We start from the raw sequence: 20,484 nt of genomic DNA on the forward strand, positions 1-20,484 counted from the left end.
AGAATCAAAGGAGGAAAATGCCCTAGAGGGAAGGGGGAAGGATTTTCGACCAAAGAGAAGTGAAGAAAATAGGGTTGGAAACCCTATTTTAAAAGACCCGTGGTCAATTGACAAAACTGCCCCGATACAGGAACTCTTTGCCGGTCGGCCACATTCTTTGCCGGTCGGCAAAATATTGTGCCGATGTAATTGCATGATGGCCGGTGGACATCCGGTGGTCTCCTACAGTGATTTTGGAGCCTCCTACACCCTTTTTTGAGTTATTTGTGGGGTTCAGGGCCTTCATTGCCCAAAACAGTGCAAAACAGTGCATTTCCGACGCTCAACCGGCCACCGTTTTGACCTCAGGCCGTGTCTTCTGTGCGTGGCACTCGAATTCGTGCAAGGTGTATCCTTTTCGTATCCTTTTGGCTTTTACGAAACTCAAAAGTTGCCCCCTGTGCATCACATATCAATCGCGTTGTTTAGCGTATCGCACTGTTGAGTGCATTTCAAAATCAATCGCGCTGTTTAGCGTATCGCACTGTTTTGTGCATTGCATATCAATCGCGCTGTTTAGTGTATCGCACTGTTTAGTGCATTTCAAAATCAATCGCACTGTTTAGCGTATTGCACTGTTTTGTGTATTGCATATCAATCGCGGTGTTTAGCATATCGCACTGTTTAGTGCATTTCAAAATCAATCGCGCTGTTTAGCGTATCGCACTGTTTTGTGCATTGCACATCAATCGCGCTATTTAGCGTATCGCACTGTTTAGTGCATTTCAAAATCAATTGCGTTGTTTAGGGTATCGCACTGTTTTGTGCATTGCATATCAATCGCGCTGTTTAGCGTATCGCACTGTTTAGTGCATTTCAAAATCAATCGCGCTGTTTAGCGTATCGCACTGTTTTGTGCATTGCATATCAATCGCGCTGTTTAGCGTATCGCACTGTTTAGTGCATTTCAAAATCATTCGCGCTGTTTTGCGCATCGCACTGTTTTGTGCAGTTCATCATTCGCGCTATTTTGCGCACTTCAATCGCACTGTCTTATGCTTTGCATTCCATCGCGCTACCTTGCACATTGCACTGTCTCGTGCACTCGCGTTGTCTAACGCATCGCACTATTTTGCGCATCTCATTGCATTTTACATGCATTCCATCGCGCTATCTTGCGCATCGCATTGTCTTATGCACTCGCATTGTCTAACGCATCGCGCTGTTTTGCGCATCTCATTGCATTTTACATGCATTCCATCGCGCTATCTTGTGCATCGCATTGTCTCATGCACTCGCGTTGTCTAATGCATCGCGCTGTTTTGCACATCTCATTGCATTTTACATGCATTCCATCGCTATCTTGCGCATCGCATTGTCTTGTGCACTCGCGTTGTCTAACGCATCGCGTTATTTTGCGCATCTCATTGCATTTTGCATGCATTCAATCGCGCTGTTTTGCGCATCACACCGTCCCGGCAACGGAACGGTCTAGGAGACCCTAAATCCCCGGAAGGTGCAAGTCCTTCGGCGTTTGTCGTGCTCGACGGTCTAGGAGACCTTAAATCCTTGGAAGGTGCAAGACTTTGGCGCATTGATATGCACAGTTCATTTGCATTGTCGTGCATCTTAAAGCCGCGTGTCGTCGCGCATTCCATGCAACATGCATTTTATACATCATTTGCATTTCAAAAACAAAAAAACAAACACACATGCATTGTCACGCATCATCATAAATAGTTGCATTGTCATGCATCATTAGAACATAGTGTATACTGCATTGTCATACATGTTTGTAAATATCCATTCCATTGCACATTTGTAGATATTGCATTGTAGTTTGCATGCATTTACTGCATCATCTTCCATCCATGGCTTGCGCCTTTCCAGGTTGAACTTGGTCTGGTATGTGCCCTTACTTTTCACGTTAAAGCACAGTTCTTCATGTGTACGTGCCTATTCCATGCTGGTATGTTGGTTTGAGGGTTGCGGCACCCTTTCTGTGTTAGACCTGGCTTGTACGTGTACATGCCTTTCCTAGGCAAGATTTGGTTTGGCCCGCGTGCCATATCCATTGTATCCATTTCTATTGCATTGTAGTTTGCATGCATTTACTACATCACCTTCCATCTATGGCTCGCGCCTTTCCATGATTGAGCTTGGTCTGGTATGTGCCCATACTTTTCACGTCGAAACATAGTTCAGTGGACCGTTCTATGTTAGACCTGGCTTGTACGTGTACATGCCTTTCTTAGGCAAGATTTGGTTTGGCCCGCAGGCCATATCCATTATATTGCATTTCCATTCCATTGCATATTTGTAGATATTGCATTGTAGCTTGCATGCATTCATTGCATCACCTCCGCCTATGGCTTGCGCCTTTCCATGTTGAGCCTGGTCCGGTATGTGCCCATACTTCTCGTGTCGAAACATAGTTCAGTAGACCGTTCTATGTTAAACATGGCTTGTATGCGTACATGCCTTGCCTAGGCAAGATTTGGTTTGGCCCACGCGCCATATCCATTGCCATTTCCCCAGCATTTTCATTATATATTACATTGTAGTGTAATTTTTGCATCCGGCATTAGAATCGTAGTCCTTTCCCCAGCAGGTCGTTTCCCCACTTATGTCATCCCACCCAATCCTTGTTCTTGTGTCCGTCTACATTACTCATAGTTCAGTAGACCGTTCTATAGTAGACGGACTTGTTACCTCCATCAATCTATTTGACATAGGCGTGGTTTCGAACTGCTCATGATTGGACCATGATTCAATTGCTTTGCATATAGTTTGCATTGTTTCAATTCCATTGCATCTTTATTTGCATTGTTTGTACATTGTTTTGTATATATTGCATATCATTTTGCATCCATTTTTGCATTGTCATGCATGTTGCTAACAACATCGTACCTGTTGAGTTGTTTTCTTTACAGGCACGATATTGTATGTGCGGTTCATTTGAGGCTGGTGCAACCAAGCGAGCCGCACAGGTATTGTATCCTCCGAGTGAGACGTATCAAGAATTGCATAATTCTCTTACATCCTTTCTGCATTGTAGTGTAGTTTGGTGTATGCTAGCTTAAAACTGTTGCATGTGTGCTCCGTTACAGCTTTTCTTCGCATGATCATAAGTTATGCCCGACTCTGTGCATTGTCTTGCATTTTGCCCCTGCCTTCGGGCGCATACCTTATTTGTCTTACATGTTTATCTAAGTCTTCGGCCTTGTCAAAAATGGGTCGTCTCTGGGCTTTGACATTCACTCCCGTCATTGTTATGACTTTCGAGTTCTGTCAAAGAGGAGCAACTGTAGACACCCCATTTTTGACCGTCCTCAAGACTTGGATGTCACCGTTTGAACACCCGGTGATCATCCATGTTTGTGTTCATTTGGAGTTCCCGGAGGTCTCAGCTACGCGCTTTGCCTCAGGATCTCCGAACTCGACTGTTTAGTGTCTGGTTTTGCACCAAACACTTGTGTTTTGCCTTGGAGGGGCAGGGAATACCTTGTGAGGCATCCCCACACATCACCGGCCATGGCCAGAGACCACCGGCTGGTGTTTTGTTGCCATCGGCAATATATATTGCCGGTCAGCATTCTTTGTTGCCGGTCGGCAGTCAATTTTGTCAAAATGGCATTTTTGAGCAGCCGACTACTATTCATCTGCTTTTGCAGATATTTTAATACAGCTGTATGGCATTTTGTTCCCCTCCATACACGTGTATGGAGGGATGGACTTCTTGTTAGCTTACCTTGTAAGCTTTACAAGATTGGCTCCTCTATAAGATGAGCCCTCCCCTCTTGGCTCTAGGTTAGACATTTTAGAGAGAAAAGTTGTGTGAGAGTTCTGGTTTTAGGTTTAGGGTTCCATACATATTCTATCTCTATACTTCTCTCTCATTTGGCCTTTGTGTGTGTATAAGTGTGTTTGTGTCTTACTATTGCACACAAACACATAGTGTTACACCTTTCCTTGGTTTCTTGAAGGACCAGAGGTTGTTCTTGAGGTTCTTGGGCTGTTTTGAGCTCAAAGGAACTGCTGGAGCTTCATTTGTGAAGAGGGTCTTCAAGGGTAACAATCTTACTCCTTTATTCCCCATTTTTGCATACTATTTTTGCCTATCTTAGAACTGTTTTTGAGCTTAGTGTATAATATAAAACAATTCTATTTTTAGGCCCTCTAAATAGTTTGTTTAGAGTGTTTTGTGGTTTGGAGGTGTTTGACCCCTCTTAGGCCTTGAGAGGCCCCATTTTGTGCTATTTTGTGTAAGCTCCGAGACCTTGGTGTTTGGGCCTCCTCACCACTGAAATCTTGAGGGATTTCAGAGGTGAGGATGGTGCCTTGAGGTCCCAAGAAGGAGAGGGCCACCCCCTCTCCTTGTTGTCCTTGAAATGGACCATTTTTGGCCTCTTGAGGGAGCACCTAACTAAGCTTCATGTTGACCATGCCTTGGCTATTTTTTGTGCTTATTATGTCATAATATGCCTCTGTTTTTAATTGGTTTTGGTACACCATGCATGCTTCGCACACCTACCTTGTAATGCCACTTTGTTGCCTTAACATGCCTTAGGTTGTAAACTCTTACTCTAGCATGTTTTAGGCTTAGCCTTGTGAAGCTTTTGTGCTTATCCTGCCATGTTTAAGGTCTGTCCATAGTTGTTTGAGTCGACTATGGCATGCTTAGTATAGCCCCTTTGCATTTTTTGGTTTGTTGGCCTTAAGTGTATGAATGTATAGCATGCATCTTTGCCTTAATTTAGTGGGTTGGGACCATCTGCCATGCTATTTCAGTCCCTTTAACATGCTTGTATGCTTGCCTTGGGTGCCTCTTTGAAGCTTTGAAAGCTTGTCTTGCATGCTCCATGTTTTGGTCATTATGCATGCTTTTGAGTTTGAGCCACTTAAATGCCATCTAGGTGTCCCTTGGGTGTTGTTTAGGCCTGCCTTAGACCTATTTTAAGTCCTCTTAGCCTTGTGAGGCTTGGTTGATTTAGACTTGGTTTAAGCCTCTTGGCTTGTCTTGGGTTTTTGGCTTTGTTTGCATGCCTCGTTTATCGTGTTTAATTGGCTTAGCACCTTTTGTAACATGATTTTCAATGCTTACCTTGCATGCCATTAGTCCATGTTATGCCTCTTTCAAGTGTGCTTGAGAGTCGCCCTTTTGTGCTTGAGTGACAGCATTTCAACATATGCATGTGTGTATGTGTGTTTAGTCTTCATTTCATAGCACTTATGGCCACTGTTTTGGGCCTAATTAGAGCTGCCCAAACCATGCTCGAGTCCACCCTTTACTTGTTTGCATGTTTGCCTCGCATATTTGCTTGCATAATTGCATGAATGTATTGCATTGCCATGTTGCATCCTTAGCTCACATGCCTAGGATTGTATCCCATTTGCATGCATGCTTGGCCTCTTGAAGTGCTTGTGATAGAGGTTGAGTCCCATTGGTTTGCTCATATGTATTGCATTTCACATAATATCAAAATGTGCACACTTGGTCCCTTGGGCCATCACGCATGAAAATGCGCGATTGATGGTCCGAGAACCAAGGAGAATGTCCCTTTGAGTCACTAACATGATAAGGGACAAGATTGGTGCATACATTGCTTGAATTGCCTTGCCATGCTCTGCCTTGCCCTCTGTTGCTGTCAATTGCAGATTCTACAGGAACTTTCTGCCGACCGGCAGTGCTAAGTGCCGACCGGCGATCTTTCCAGGGTCGATAGCTTCACCAACAGCCGATGATCATATGCCACTGCCGGTGGACATTCTACTCAGCCTGTGGTGCCTCTCAATGTCCAGGGAAACAATCCTGAGACTTTTGCAGTCTCCAGAGGAGTATAGCAGGGAAAACAGAGGCAGCTCATGTATGGCAGTGTACTTCCGAGCAAGACCGAGCATGCATTGCATCGAGCTCTCTTCCCGAGGCGGTTTACTGTTTTTCCTAGATTAGTTAGTTTGTTAACTAATTAGGTAATTTGTAATAATTAATTAGCTAGGATAGTTAATTCATTATTTGAACTGTATTATTCTTTCACTCCCTCCGAGCGAGGGTAAACTTGTAATAAGTGTGGGTGAGTGTGTGCATGTCTTCCAACCCCCCACTTCTTTCTCCCTTTTACTTACCTGCTTTAATGGTTAGTAATAGGTCATGTTTAAATTAGCATACCTTATGCTGCGCATGCGTGCATCATTCATCAGTATCGCATGCACCGGGCTCGGTACATCATGCTAACTGCATTTGTATTTCAATTCCAAATTGAATACGTGTATCAAATTGATTGCATTTCACATGCCATGTTTAGGTTAGCCGAGCCTACTCTAATTGCATCCTGTATGTGTTGCATTAGACATTTAAACATGGACTTGGATCATGCATTGTTTACTAACAAGTTTATTGTTTTGGCATGGAGTACGATGTAAGTATTTTCATGCTTTAGCATATCGCATGCGTGTGAATGCTATCATAACAGCATGCTTACCATGTGGCTAGATGCTTATGTGATAAACTGTTTGAATGCCTGTGGGTGAAGGCTGGATTGTCTGAGTTGGAAGAACTCGTTGAAATCCGTATTTTAGCCTACTTGCGAGTAGCAAATTCCAAAGTGTTTTTCAAGACAAACGGATATGCAATGCTTATTTCCAAATTAGGCAATCTAGTCTATACTTGTTTGTCGTGCGCATAACATAGTAATTCTAGGCTAATAACTGGAACAAGAACACATAACGTTTTCAAAAACGGATATCACGGTTAGTATAGGCCGATCTTCGGATCGGGCGAGAGGGGGTGCTCATAGCTGACCTTCCCCAATCGTACCCAAGCTCCCGAGCTAAGGCAACTTTGGTGATGACAAACACGTGGCCTTTGGCACCGAGTCAGGGTTTCCTAAATTTCCCCATTTTAAAATATTTAGGTGGCAACTCTGTATCTGGCAAAGCAGTCCATGTTTGGCACTTCTTTTCAAAAAATCTGTTTCTCAAAACGATTTGCCAGATTTAGACTCTTTGGTTCAGATTAAGAACCGTGATGCACAAATCGAGTCCGAACTGTAGTAGCGAGGGCCCCCCTCGCGGGCGCGTCTACAAATCCAAATTGAGGCTCAAATCCATACAAAAAGTTTAAACTCTTAATTGTAATGCAACATCATAAACCATGCAAATTGGGTTCCAATCTTTAAATTGTCATGGAGTTTGCCTCCTTCACTTCCTAACCTCATGCAAGAAACTAACTAAGGCCTCGTTTAGGGACTAGCCGGTTTAGCCAAAAAGTCAAAAAGTTACTAAAAAAATCAAAAAGCCAACAACCCATACCAAAAAGTCAAAGATTCTATTTTCTCTCTACTTTTTGCACATCTTCTCGTAAAAAGTCAAAAAGTCATCCCAAACATACTAATTTTTTTTAGCTCATATTTTAGCCAAATAGCTAAAAAGTTACTAAATTAGCCTGTTCCTAAACGAGGCCTAAATGATGAAAGTTTTGGTGAAATCATGTCATGCATGTAGGATGTAGGAGCTAATTCATTCAACTCTTCCAAATTAAGACATGCATGTTCAAAGCTTTTAGATATAAGAATAAATCCTTTAATTAATCTTGAAACTTATCCAATTACAACTCAAACCCAAAGGATTCTAAGTAAGAATGTCAATTTCATGGAATATATGAGGAATACTTACCTAAAATGAACAATTCATGAAGGATTGGTCTTCAAGTTCTAATTCCTCTCCCCTTTCTCTTTCTTCTTTATTTCTTCTTCTGTTAATCTATGTTGAACTCTCACTCTCCAAGACTCTCCCTCTCTCTCTACGTGTATTTGAAGAAGACCCACTACTTCATCACCTAGTTGGTGAATAGGGCACATGTATATATTTACTGTATTCAATTTTACATTTCTATTAATATTTCAATTAATTCAGCTAAGGCTAATAAGTCATTTCTCATTAAATTAAATTAATCCTTATCACAATATAAGCTCAATTATACTAAAATTAATTCTATGAATGTGAATTAGGCTCTAATTCCTATCCTATTATTTAATTCTAACTTGTTAAAATTAGCGAATCAGACAGGTTTAATCCGTAACTCTACTTATCTGTTCACAATGACAATACCATATACATACATCGCACATGGCACATAATTCACAATTAACACATAATCACATGATTAACAATAAGCATATATTTACAATAATTAATTTATTTAATTAAGGAAGTGGTTATCACAGTGACACCATAAATAATCACAATATATATATTTACAAAGTGTATCATATGCAAGTTATGATATTAATGGGATTGATTATTATAAATATCATTGTTAGGTTTTTATTTTTGGTAATCCCGTTTAACAAAACTCCTTTCAGTTGTAATTTTATTCATTCTTTTTATTTCAGCGAGGCTATGAGTTTTTAGATGCGAATCCAACCCGAACTGTGCATTGCAAAGAAGTTTGTGATGTTAATTCTTTCAAGTTTGTCACTTCGCTGATTATGTTGGGGATCGAGCTGCTCGGTCAGCTCGCGGAGGTGCAAGGGGCAGCACCCCTTGACGGGTCCAGAGTAACACTTGGGCAGGGTCGAGGGGCAGTGCCCTCGAAGCAAAATGTAAAAATGCATTCGAAGTTGCTTGTCCGCTCGAACGACCGTTTGTGCGCTTGAGCGGAGAATGTTTGGTTCCAGAAGTTTGACATGCCTGTAAAAGTATTGAGAGTTGGGATTTTACGCTCGAGCGAACTTTCCTGTGCTCGAGCGGAGATCGCGAATTTGTTTTCTATAAATATGTGTTTCAATTAGATTTTAGAGTTACGGCTTCCAGATCTTCTTCTTGGGTATTAGGGTTTTCTTTTGGAGCTTCTTTGCTAGTTTCTTTGATATTTGTTTGAGTTTAACGTATGGTTTGAAAAGTATATATCAAAGGATTGTTTGTTTCATTCAATACGAAAGAGAGAGTTGTTCTTTGGTGGATTCTGGGGAATTTGGGCCTGAAGCTTTGGTGGATTCTGGAGTGGCTCATCGTTATGGATTCAACATCGACGTTGTGAATTCAATGTTGGACAAGACAATTCCGAGGTAAAGACGGGGTTGGAAGAGGCACATAGGAGTCGGTTCGATTCGGGCGTGAATTCGCTAGGTAATTGAGAGTACACTTGTGTAATTCCTTTATGTCTTTTTAGTAGATTGTTTTGTGATTTTTTCCCGTGGTTTTTTATTACAATTGGAGGCACTCCAATTGCGGTTTTTTCACGTCAAATCGTTGTGTCAATTTGTCTTTGATTATTTGATTGGGATTACTGTTTACTGGGTAAAATTGATATATAATCATAAATCAATATTTAGGGAATTTCTAGATTTTTCAATCATAATTTAAAATTTATAAAAAAGAGTTATAATCAAACATTACATAAGATATAACCAAAGAGTTTTTGAATCATAAGCAAAATAATGTCATAGTTAACATTATAATGAGTCATAATTAACTTCACGATATGTATAACCGAGTCATAACCAAATCGTGACTAATATCCTAATACGTCATAAGAATAAGTCTAGAAACCTAGATTTATCCACCCAGATTTTTTTGGATGAGTGATTGAGTGGTAAAAATTAAATTTGTATAGTGTGAGATCCATATGTGGAATAAATTTAAACTATAATATAATAATTCTGAATAATTTTTCAATTGATAAGTCTAAATTTATAATATCATTATAATTAAAATTTTCAAAAGCCATAACTAAAGGTTATATGACACAAATCTCATTAAAGTGAATCAGTTATATGACACAAATTTCCTATATACTTGTGTGAATCAGTACCAAATGAAGTTAATGGGTTTTTGCGCGTTATTATGATTAATGTTTGTTTAATATCAGAGTATTTCTTTTTGGAATCTGACTACAGGGAGTGCCCATAATGTGGATGTTAAATTTTTTTTTTTTTTTTTATATTTTATTTTGGCAGTTTTTGGGCTATGATGACATTATAATGTGGATGTGTTAACGGTGGTGACCAAATCTTTACTAACCAGGTTTACTTGAACAAGGCAGGCCATCTAATTGGTTTGGCGCTTTTTATGCAAGTCATCTACCAATGGGAACCAATTCAACAAAACCCAACCCAACCCAGCAATACTGATTCAGTGCTCTAAACTATCATATCAATGATGGGTTCATATCAACGTCACGTCATTAATGATATATTAGTGATCTTTAATTAGTAGTCTGAAATATCTTTGCCCAACCCAATTAATGACTTTGTTTCATAAAAAGAAAAAAATTAAGAGCTCTTATAGAGCTCTAATGAGTTGGTTCCTACCCATGAGATGATGTTTGCGCCTTTTTTTTTTTAAACTTGGCCAAATCACTAGAGTTCTAGATTTAGAACTCTGTATCATTTTCCTTCATAAAATTCCATATGCATATAGTTCTGTGGAGCAGTACATGTACTATTATCCAGAGAGGGAGAATTATCTTTTGCTTATAAGACATATTAATATGGTATTTGAATTTAATTTTTATTAGTTGAAACAATAAAATTCATTAATTTTTTTGTCTCGTTTTAAAAAGGGCAAATTACAAACACTTCCCTTGAGATTTGGTAAAAATACAGATTCTCCCCTAAGATTTGAGAAATTACATCCCGCTCCCTGAGGTTTATATTTTTATAATAAATTGTCCCCTGGGATTTTTATTTTCATACAAATTCTCTCCTAATTTTCCCTAATTTGTTATGAAAATTTGACTCTCAAGGAGTAATTTGTAATTTCTCAAAACTCATGAGGAAATTTATATTTTCACCAAACCTCGAGGGGTGTTTATAATTTGTCCTTTTAAAAAATAAGTGGACACTTGTTCTTCATTAAATAGTGTAGAGTAATGTTTTAAAACTATCAACTAATTTAGAGAGAGAGAGAGAGAGAGAGAGAGAGAGAGAGAGAGAGAGAGAGAGAGAGAGAGAGAGAGATGACTAAGAGCTAAAAATGTACATGAGATTATGGATAACCATTAATAAGCAGAAATGCACGATTGCTTACTTGCTACAATGTGATCTTTTCAATTTGACAGTGACAGCCAAAACACTATATGTATCTAGAAACACTATATATATCTTATAATTATAAAAAAATATATATATAATTTTAATTTTTTAAATTATAATTAAATACAATATGAGATATAATTAAAATAATGTCATAATTAAATAAAAAAAACTGATACTAAAGAAAAAATAATAATATAATTAAGGGTGTATAGGATACACCATTTTAAAGGAGTTTATATTAAAAAAATATCTATTTTTCTTCGAAATTCAATTTACTTGTTTGGCACTTTTACTTTCCTTATTTCTTCAAAACGGTTAGTAAAAAATAAAATAAAATAAAATCAGTCATTGAAAATTTTATTAGGTCCATCATAAATTGCTCCAAGTCTCCTCAAAGTTTTTTTAAATTTAAATTGTTGAAAAATAAACTGAATTAGTTTAACACCCATGTATTTCAAGTGAGAGGTTAGAGATCAATTTTTGCAAAAGATAAAGCTTGATTACTTATTTTCAATTAGAGAGTGTTAATTCAATTGTTTATTTCTTTTCTATACAGGCTTTTCTTGTAATAGTTGTTGATGTTGAGCTTGTAGTTTGTCTTGTTAGACTTTTATATAGTTGATATCTATTTTAATTTAATTATTTTGACATTTATAAACATTATTCACAAAAAATAATAATAAATTATTGAAAAAAAATAAATGAATAAGTCCAGAGACAGACCTCAAACCAAATTCAAGAAGAATTGAGAGTAAATTATACCTTTCACACGCTTGTAATTTTATTTAAATTTTATTTTGGTCTCTATATATATTTTGATGATAATTTTGAATTACTATATATATATATATCTTGAATTACTATATACGTGAAAAAAAATTGACGGTAATTTTGATGGAAGTACCAAATTAAAGCTAAACTTAAAATGTGGAGACTAAATTGTTCAAAAACAATAAATAAATAAGGATCAAAATAAAATTTAAGTAAAACTAGAGGAGTAAAAAAATGTAAGGGTAAGCTACCAATAAGTTCTAATAGTTTGACTTAATTTACATCAAGTCCTAATAAAATTATAGCTAAAAATTGATAATTAATGACTTTTTTTATCACGATTTTTATAAATTGTCACTAAAATTTACAATTAGTGAATTTTTTTATGAAAATTTTTTTAAACTTTCGTTGAAAGTTAAAAATTAGTGACATTTTTTATGGTGATTTTTTAAACTGTCGCTAAAATTTATAATTAGTGACTTTTTTATGACAATTTTCAAACTGTCATTAAAAAATTAATAATTAGTGACGTGTTTTAATAGAGTTTGATAAAAAAATATCATTAATTATCATAAGACCTGCTAGACAATAAATTCACCTATCAAGATTTACACCTAAATCCCTTTAAAATTTGGCCAAGAATTTGTCACCCAAATAGGGTGTGGTCTGTTTCGGCTTCACATCGTTGTGTTGTGATTGCGCTGCTTTTGTTTTAGTGGAGCTGTGGTCGTTTGGGTTGAGAGCCTGCCTTGTCTGTATTTTGTTTTCTTGTTGGTTGAATTCTCTTTAACCATTGATTGTGGTTTTGTTGCATATATATGATTGGCCATTTCTTTTTGTGTATTTTTTTTCTTTCATTTTATAAGCAAATAGGAACTTTATTGATGAAAATAGGATACAGATCATACAAACATCAATAAAGTAAGGGGAAGGTTACAAGTATCATAGCTAAAATAAGCCATCCCAAGTAGGTTAGCACTGTAAATCGAGCACAATCATATGCTAGCGAACCCTAGGTTGATGACAAACCAACCCAAGCAAAACAAGAAAAACAACAGAAAACAAACTCCAGCCACTCCCACTGTTATAGAAACCAAAAACACCAGCACACCAACCATCACCACCACAATCAAGCTTTGATCCTATCAAGGTTGGTGACAATATCCTCCACTGAATACTGCAAACTTCTTATGCTTTGTTTACTCCATAGTGCTACCCTCACTTTCACCATTTCAAATAATTCATTCCCATCGACAATCTTTCCTTTAAAAAGGCACTCATTCCTAGCTTTCCAAATTGACCACATAACTGCTAAGGGAACAGCTTTCCACATTGTTTGAATCACCTTTTTGAACTTGAAACCTGCACACCAATACAATAAAACTTCAACTGATCCCGGCAACACCCAAACCAAATCCCACCACTTCAACATATCAGTCCACACATTCCATACCAGAGGATAGAACAGTAATACATGGTTCACTGTCTCCTCCTCTGCTTTGCACAATAAGTTGAAGTTTTAAGTCTGCCTTTCCAAGCTAACCATCCACAGAATTTCACCTTGGGTGGGGCAACCTAATTGGACTAAGTAAGTATTGCTTTGATGTTTAAAGTAATTTTCAGTTTTTTTTTTTTTTTTTTTTTCATTACAAAATAATTTGAAAGATGATTACCAAATAAACCAAAAACATTGTTAGATTGGAAACATATATAACATAAAGTAATAGAGGCGCCCTGTGTATCAACAGGCTTATGAGGACTGTGCTTATTTCACTTTCAATACAATTGGAACATCACATAACACAAAGTAGAGATGAGGACAAGAGAGAAAGGCCACAAGAGCCGGTTAGAGACGGCACAAAATCATCCTCCCTTGCCGGCTACCTCTCTACCTCTCTACTTTGCCAGCGCACACTTTTCACTTTCTTCCAAAACCATTCTTTACTTTAGACCTCTATTCACTGCCACCCCTCCCGTTTATAAGCCCCCTTCATTGGAGACCCAGTCATATCTCCTCTTTGTTTTTTTATATCTTATATTATCCTTTCTTCTTTTCTTTTTTTTCCTTCTTTTTCGACGTAGGAATTAGCAGTGTTTCATTTCATGGAGTTATCACAGCAAAACACGAAGAACAATGCAAAGTGTACTAGTAATACTAAAACTAATACCAGTTCAGCGATGAAGGTGAAAAGAACACGAAAAACTGTCCCAAGAGACTCCCCTCCTCAACGTAGCTCAATTTACCGAGGAGTTACAAGGTAGAAGAATATAATAATTAATTACTTTAACATTTCAATCAAATTAAGTTAGTTTCAGTGCTGTTAATGGTCTTCTTTTGTTTTACTTAAATGGCTACTGTTATTGTGATTGGTCAAGGCATCGATGGACAGGAAGGTATGAAGCTCATTTGTGGGACAAGAATTGCTGGAATGAATCACAAAACAAGAAAGGAAGACAAGGTTCAATATCATTCTCTCCTCATATTATGTATATATATATATATATTTCTTCATAAACAAATCTTTAGAGCAATTTTATTGATTTCTTTCTGCTATTATTGCATTGGTGGTGCTGGTGGCTGGTTTTGTGGAATCCTAATGAAATGATGCAGTCTATCTTGGTATGTTCCAATTAATATATTTCCTTTTTTTTCGTAATTATTTCTAGGGAAAGATGGTCACTTGGTGGCTCTTGTTTTATTTTTTGGTGTTGGTAATTCAGGTGCCTATGATGATGAAGAAGCTGCTGCTCATGCTTATGATTTGGCAGCATTGAAATATTGGGGTCCAGAAACCATTCTCAACTTTCCCGTAATTAATATTCATTGCACTCAGAGAGTTTATTTTTTATTTTTTAGCCTATAATTTCTTCAGCTAATCTTAAGATTAACAAATTAAGTGATATGCATTAATAAATGTAGTTACCAACTTACCAAAAACAACTGATAGAAATGGAGGGTATATCCAGAGAAGAATTTATTGGATCACTGAGAAGGTAAACTTCATTACTAATTAAAAGCTATAGGAAAGAAAAGTAATAAGCTATATATTTTGAATTAAGGTAAATTTTTGTGTTGATCCTGCAGGAAAAGTAGTGGCTTTTCTCGAGGAGTGTCAAAATACAGAGGAGTTGCAAGGTAACAAAAAAATTTGCATATTATTTGTTAATTGCTTGTTTATTTGTCTGTCATTGAATTTGGACTAAGTAAGTATTGCTTTGCATATTAATTGGACTAAGTAAGCAATTATTTGTTAATTGCTTGTTTATTTGTTAATTGCTAACCATCCACAGAATTTCACCTTGTGTGTGGTTGTTATCCACAGAAAGCTAAACCTGTTATTTTCCAATAATACTATAAGCCTCCTAATCAAATGCATGGTATGATTCAACACGCAACTTGTTTCTTTTGATGTTTCTTCAAATTTTATGAACACAAATTTTAACTATTGACTTTGAGATGCAAGTAAAGTATTAACTGTCGATTTAATGTTAATTTAGTTATAATTTAAATTTTGGCATTTTTGCCACTATTTTAATCCATATATAGCTCAAGTTGCCTATCTTCTTATCACAAATTCAAGATGGCAAATGTGTTGTTCTTTATACTTATTGTATTTTGACGTCAATAAGCAGACATCATCATAATGGAAGATGGGAAGCTAGGATTGGCAGAGTTTTTGGCAACAAATACCTCTATCTTGGGACATATGGTAATTCCTGTTATTAAGTTTTGATGATGATGATGATAAATAATGATGAAACTCCTTCACCTTCCAAAAACTCTGAACAACTTTGAACCTTCGAAAAACTTAAACGAACTTAGACCCTTTCTAGCAGTAATGACAGTGCACTGTAGGGGTGTGCGTTGTGCGGTTCAAACAGTTTGAGAATAAAATTACAAATCAAATAACAAATTGACGGATTAATAGCAAATTAACAAATCGCTGTTTGGAAGGATTGGCGGATTGAAAAATATTTTAACTAATTATCAAATATTTGCATAATATATAACACTAATTTGCATAATATTTTTTATATATATAATACAAATTAATTTTACATAATATGTTTCATATATATAACTACTAATTTGAAACAAATTTCACATTTTAAATATCTCTCACACTCATTTTTACTTTGAAATTTCATTGGAGATTAAAAAATATATATGTATTAACTATAGCGGAGTGGAACAGTTTGAAAGGTGGATTATAAATTTTAAAGTTCAATCCACAGTTGACGGATAGAATAGTGCGGATTAATACGAATTGATACGATTTTAACAGATTAGGTAATATTTTACACAGCCCTACTCTTGAGCAAGGCCTTAGTCTCTCTCTTTTACAAATGGCTACATGTCAAAGACCAACAGGTGCCATGTGTTGAATGAATTATTGAGTAAGTGATTGGTACCACTAATTTTGGAGCACTAATAGCTCTAATGAGTTGGAAAATAATAAAAAATAATATAAAATAAAAAAATACAAGGCCAAAACATCTCATCATGTGGGACTCACACCAATATTAGAGCTATTAGAGCTCTTGGATTAGTGGTCTAGAACATTTTCCTAAATTATTAGTGTGATTTATACCTCAGGCACAAACACAAATGCATCGATAATTTTATATTTAAATTTTGAGCATTGTTACTCAAGAAAAAAATTAGATTCATTTTTTAAGTTCAATGATTTGGCAATTAATTAGGATATTAAATGTAACATTTTATCTCACATTTTCTCTAATTATCAATTAATTATATCACTTACACATCATTAAGTTTAGAAAATGAGTTTAAAAAGTAGATTTGTATAATTAATGGACAATTGGATGCATGAATAAAACTATTCAGCAATTTTTGAATAGTTTGAATGAGAAAAACACTACAAAAAATTAAGGTTTTAGAGATTAAAATTTAGGAACAAAATTATTTTTTAGGGACCAAATAATTTTGTTGCGAAAAGTGTTGTCATTATATTTTTAGCAACAAAAATTAGACATTGGTGATAAATTATTATCCTTTTAAGACCAAATTTTGTCTCAAAAAATAAAACATTTTGAGACCAAATTATTTTGTCCCTAAACATCTACTTATTAGTGACATTTTCAAAATTTTGTTGCTAAAAGCTTTGTGTTTTACTTTTCGAGATGACCTTTTAGCAATTATCCTTATACCAATAGAAATTGGTCCCTAAATGTCTTTTGTAACGAAATTTTCGCTTTGATCTATAAAACTCTTATATGTTATAGTGAAACCATTTAGAAAAATCATTCTATAGTTATTTTATTTTTATTTTTTTAAACGAAAAAAAAAGGGGCTCTGAGGTGTCATCACGGCCTCTGTGGGCCTTGATCCCAGGGTAACCGGTTGCTAGTCAGGAATTAACCCCCATCAAGTGAGAGACCCACCACTGGGGCACTGTGTGGAGAGAGACCCACCACCGGGGCATTGTGTGGAGCTCAACTATACGCCACAGGCCGCCGAGAATTCGAACCGGAGTACAGAGGGGGGTTCTCAAAGAGAACACTTCCACCTCCCCCTAAGATTCGACCCTGGGTCATACCTGTAAAGACGAGTTGCTTTCTTCACTATTGGATGCTGAAGTTATGTGAAGGGCATTCTTACAAAAAATAAAATAAAAAATAAAAGATAAATAATAAATAAATGCGGTTATGATCACACCAACTAAGGTATATGCTTTATATAATAAAATATATGTAGTTATGTTGCCCGATCTTTTATTCAAAAAATAATTTATTCACTAGCAATCTTGTAAACTAATTTTTTTTTAATTAAAATAACTTGAAATGTAATTTATGGGATTATGAATGTAAGTGATTGGATAAATACAATTTTGGAGACCCATGTTGGGAAAGTTGCAAGTGCAAAGGATATATATATATATATATAGCATTGCTATTTAGGACAAAAAAAATTAGACTTAGGTACTATTTGGTATCTTCTATTTTAATGTATTTTTTTATCTTTTTATTTATTTTTTTGGTTATAGTATCTTTTTATTTTTTTTATACATCTTTTGGTAAAAAGTCAAAAATATACTTATTTAGATCATCCTAAATATCTTTTTAATTTTCAAGTTTAGTGATGTGACAATCGATTAAAATGTTAAAGGTAATACTCTATCTCATATCTTTTTTAATAATCAACCGATCATATCATTTATATATTATTGAATTTATAAAATGAATTTAAAAAATAGATTTATACTCTTATATATATATATATATATATACGATGACTTAAGGAATATATATCAATGAATATATATCAATCACAATCAGTTAGTTGGGTTGATCCACCAACCCTAACCATACCCAAAGTCTTCCAAAATTTTTATCATTTTTTATCTTGGGAAGATTATATTTCAGTGGACAGGATTTTTTTTTCTTTTTTTTTTTTAACACAAATATGAACAGATGCAAGTTACCCTTACACCCCTACAATTTTTTACTTGCAACTCATCACAAAATCATTTACACTTGACATATTTTTGTAATTTTTTTCACTGTTGCGCTGTAATTCCCCTTTTATTTTTTTTATACTGTCCACAAAACTCCATTGTTATTATTATTATTATTATTATTATTATTATTATTATTATTTTAAAACTCACATTGTGCCTAAATTATCACATTAATTTGTGCAGCTACGCAAGAAGAGGCTGCAATCGCATATGATATGGCGGCCATTGAATACCGGGGACATAACGCAGTTACCAACTTTGATCTGAGCGGTTACATAACATGGCTAAGACCTAAGAACAACAATACCAATCAACCTAAAGTCTCTAATGTTGAAACTAACTTAACTACTACTCACACCACTAATTATGAACTCGGATCAAACTTCCAACACCAACAGACCACTACCGCAATCACCTGCAGCAGCAGCGATGTGGCTCCAACTCAGTCCCGGCCAGCCACAGCCGCCGCGTCAGCCCTAGGACTTCTACTTCAATCATCGAAATTTAAGGAAATGATGGAGATGACATCAGCGACTGACGAGTACTACTGCCCGTCTACCCCTCAGGAGGAGGAGGAGGAGGAGTCTTCAGACCCACCACCACAGTCACAGTCACAGTCACAGTGCAGCTTCCCTAGTGACATACAGACTTACTTCGACTCACAATCACACGAGGACTTTGGTGTTTATGGTGATGATGGACATGATGTTATCTTCGGCGAGCTCGAGCTCAATTCCTTCATATTTGATGCTTAGAGAAAGCAACCAGTCTGGCCACTCTGGTGTGTTGCATTGCATGCATGGAGGAAGATTCTCTCCCTCTCCCTCTCCCTCTCCCTCTCCCTCTCCCTCCCTCTGTCTCTGTCTCTCATTAATTCATTAATTAATTTTTTGTACAATTTTACAATATTGGTTATTTGTGAGTAGGAATCAATTATGATAGGATGCAAATTAGATTCTTTTCAGAAGTGAATTCAAGCTGTTGATCATGCTGAGGGAGAGGTTGGCTAGTTATAAATTATTAACACGAAAATAAAGGTTGAAGGTGACATTTGTTTATCAATCTTCTCTGTCAATAAAAATCTTTTTTTTTTTTTTTTTGTGTGTGTGTGTGTGTGAGTGCAAGTCACAATAGTATATTTGGAAGTGATAGGCAGTCGTAGGGTTTAGAACAGTTTCAATTATACTCTTTATTTTTTATTAGTTAAAATATAAAAAAAAGAAAATCTTTTATTTTGCCTAATTTTTTTTTTTTTTTTTTATCTATGTACTACAACGCTCCTCTTTATTTTATTTATCTATAGATACAAATTGTTTGAAGATCCTCCAAGGCTTTTCAAATGTAATTAACTTTGAAGAATTTTGTTAAAATTACTATTATAATAGCTAGCCTATTGAAATGACTAAAATATAATAATATTAGTTCTAGAATAATGTTTAAGAGCTCTAATGTAATTTTAATGAGTAGGGGGCAATGCAAATGTTGCCTACCCTTTCTGTCTTGCTGCAGAAGAATCAGTAGATCATCTGTTTGTGCAGTGTCCTCAAATATGGAAGGTTTGGGGAAAGTTGCTGCAGTGGTGGAACTTATGCTGGGTCTCTCCTGCTACAGTAGATGGAGTTCTTTCTTGGTGGTTGGGAACTAAGCATAGGAAACTAGTGAAGAAAATCTGGATGCTGGTCCCAGTGGCAATGCTGTGGTCAACCTGGAGGCTTCGGAATGAGATTGTGTTCAAGGGTCATTTACCAGATATGTTGGAGCTTGGTGAGGTAGTTAAAGTGAGGGTGGGGTACTGGGTTCGAGCTTCACTGCCTTCTGTCCATTACTCAGTGCATCACATAGTGGAGAACCTGAGTCAGGTGCTGTTATGCATCTGAGAACCTGCGGATCATGTATGCTGTGTTGTGGTGTCTATGGGGAGTTACTGCTACTACTGTAGGCAGAGTTGGCTGCTATTGAGGTGCATTATGCTTCATTGTTGTTGAGCTCATGAAATCTCCTTCAGCAGAGGTTTCTTTGATGATCAATTCGTGGCCTTTTCTTTGATGATCAATTCGTGGCCTCTTTGCTTTGTCTTGTTCTGTGGGTTCTTTGCTTTGGATTGGTCTCTCACCAATGCCCTTGCATTGCCCTGTCTTGTTGATGTTTTTGCATGTTTTATGCTTTTTCTCATCAATAAAGCTCTTATTTTGCTAATCAAAAAAAGAGGCCTA

At 36.3% G+C, this 20,484-nt stretch overlaps 1 protein-coding gene across 1 annotated transcript; it reads left to right on the top strand.

Moving 5' to 3' along the window:
* Positions 1-13,527: 13,527 nt before the first annotated feature.
* On the top strand, positions 13,528-19,363 carry LOC114260682 (AP2-like ethylene-responsive transcription factor At1g16060). The gene is made up of 8 exons (XM_082898003.1): positions 13,528-14,047; positions 14,166-14,248; positions 14,401-14,409; positions 14,511-14,599; positions 14,710-14,783; positions 14,875-14,925; positions 15,423-15,499; positions 18,455-19,363. The coding sequence occupies exons 1-8, from the start codon at positions 13,893-13,895 to the stop codon at positions 19,024-19,026; spliced, it is 1,110 nt and encodes a 369-aa protein (XP_082754129.1). The 5' UTR covers positions 13,528-13,892; the 3' UTR covers positions 19,027-19,363.
* Positions 19,364-20,484: the final 1,121 nt, after the last annotated feature.

This window comes from Camellia sinensis, chromosome 12 (assembly GCF_055761805.1).
Source record: "Camellia sinensis isolate YWXY chromosome 12, ASM5576180v1, whole genome shotgun sequence".
Classification (NCBI taxonomy): Eukaryota; Viridiplantae; Streptophyta; class Magnoliopsida; order Ericales; family Theaceae; genus Camellia; species Camellia sinensis.

Coding starts and splice junctions, on each gene's coding strand:
- LOC114260682 (XM_082898003.1), top strand. CDS start 13,893: ATGGAGTTATCACAGCAAAACACGAAGAACAATGCAAAGTGTACTAGT. Junction 14,926..15,422: donor AAATACAGAGGAGTTGCAAG/GTAACAAAAAAA, acceptor GTCAATAAGCAG/ACATCATCATAATGGAAGAT. Junction 15,500..18,454: donor CCTCTATCTTGGGACATATG/GTAATTCCTGTT, acceptor TAATTTGTGCAG/CTACGCAAGAAGAGGCTGCA.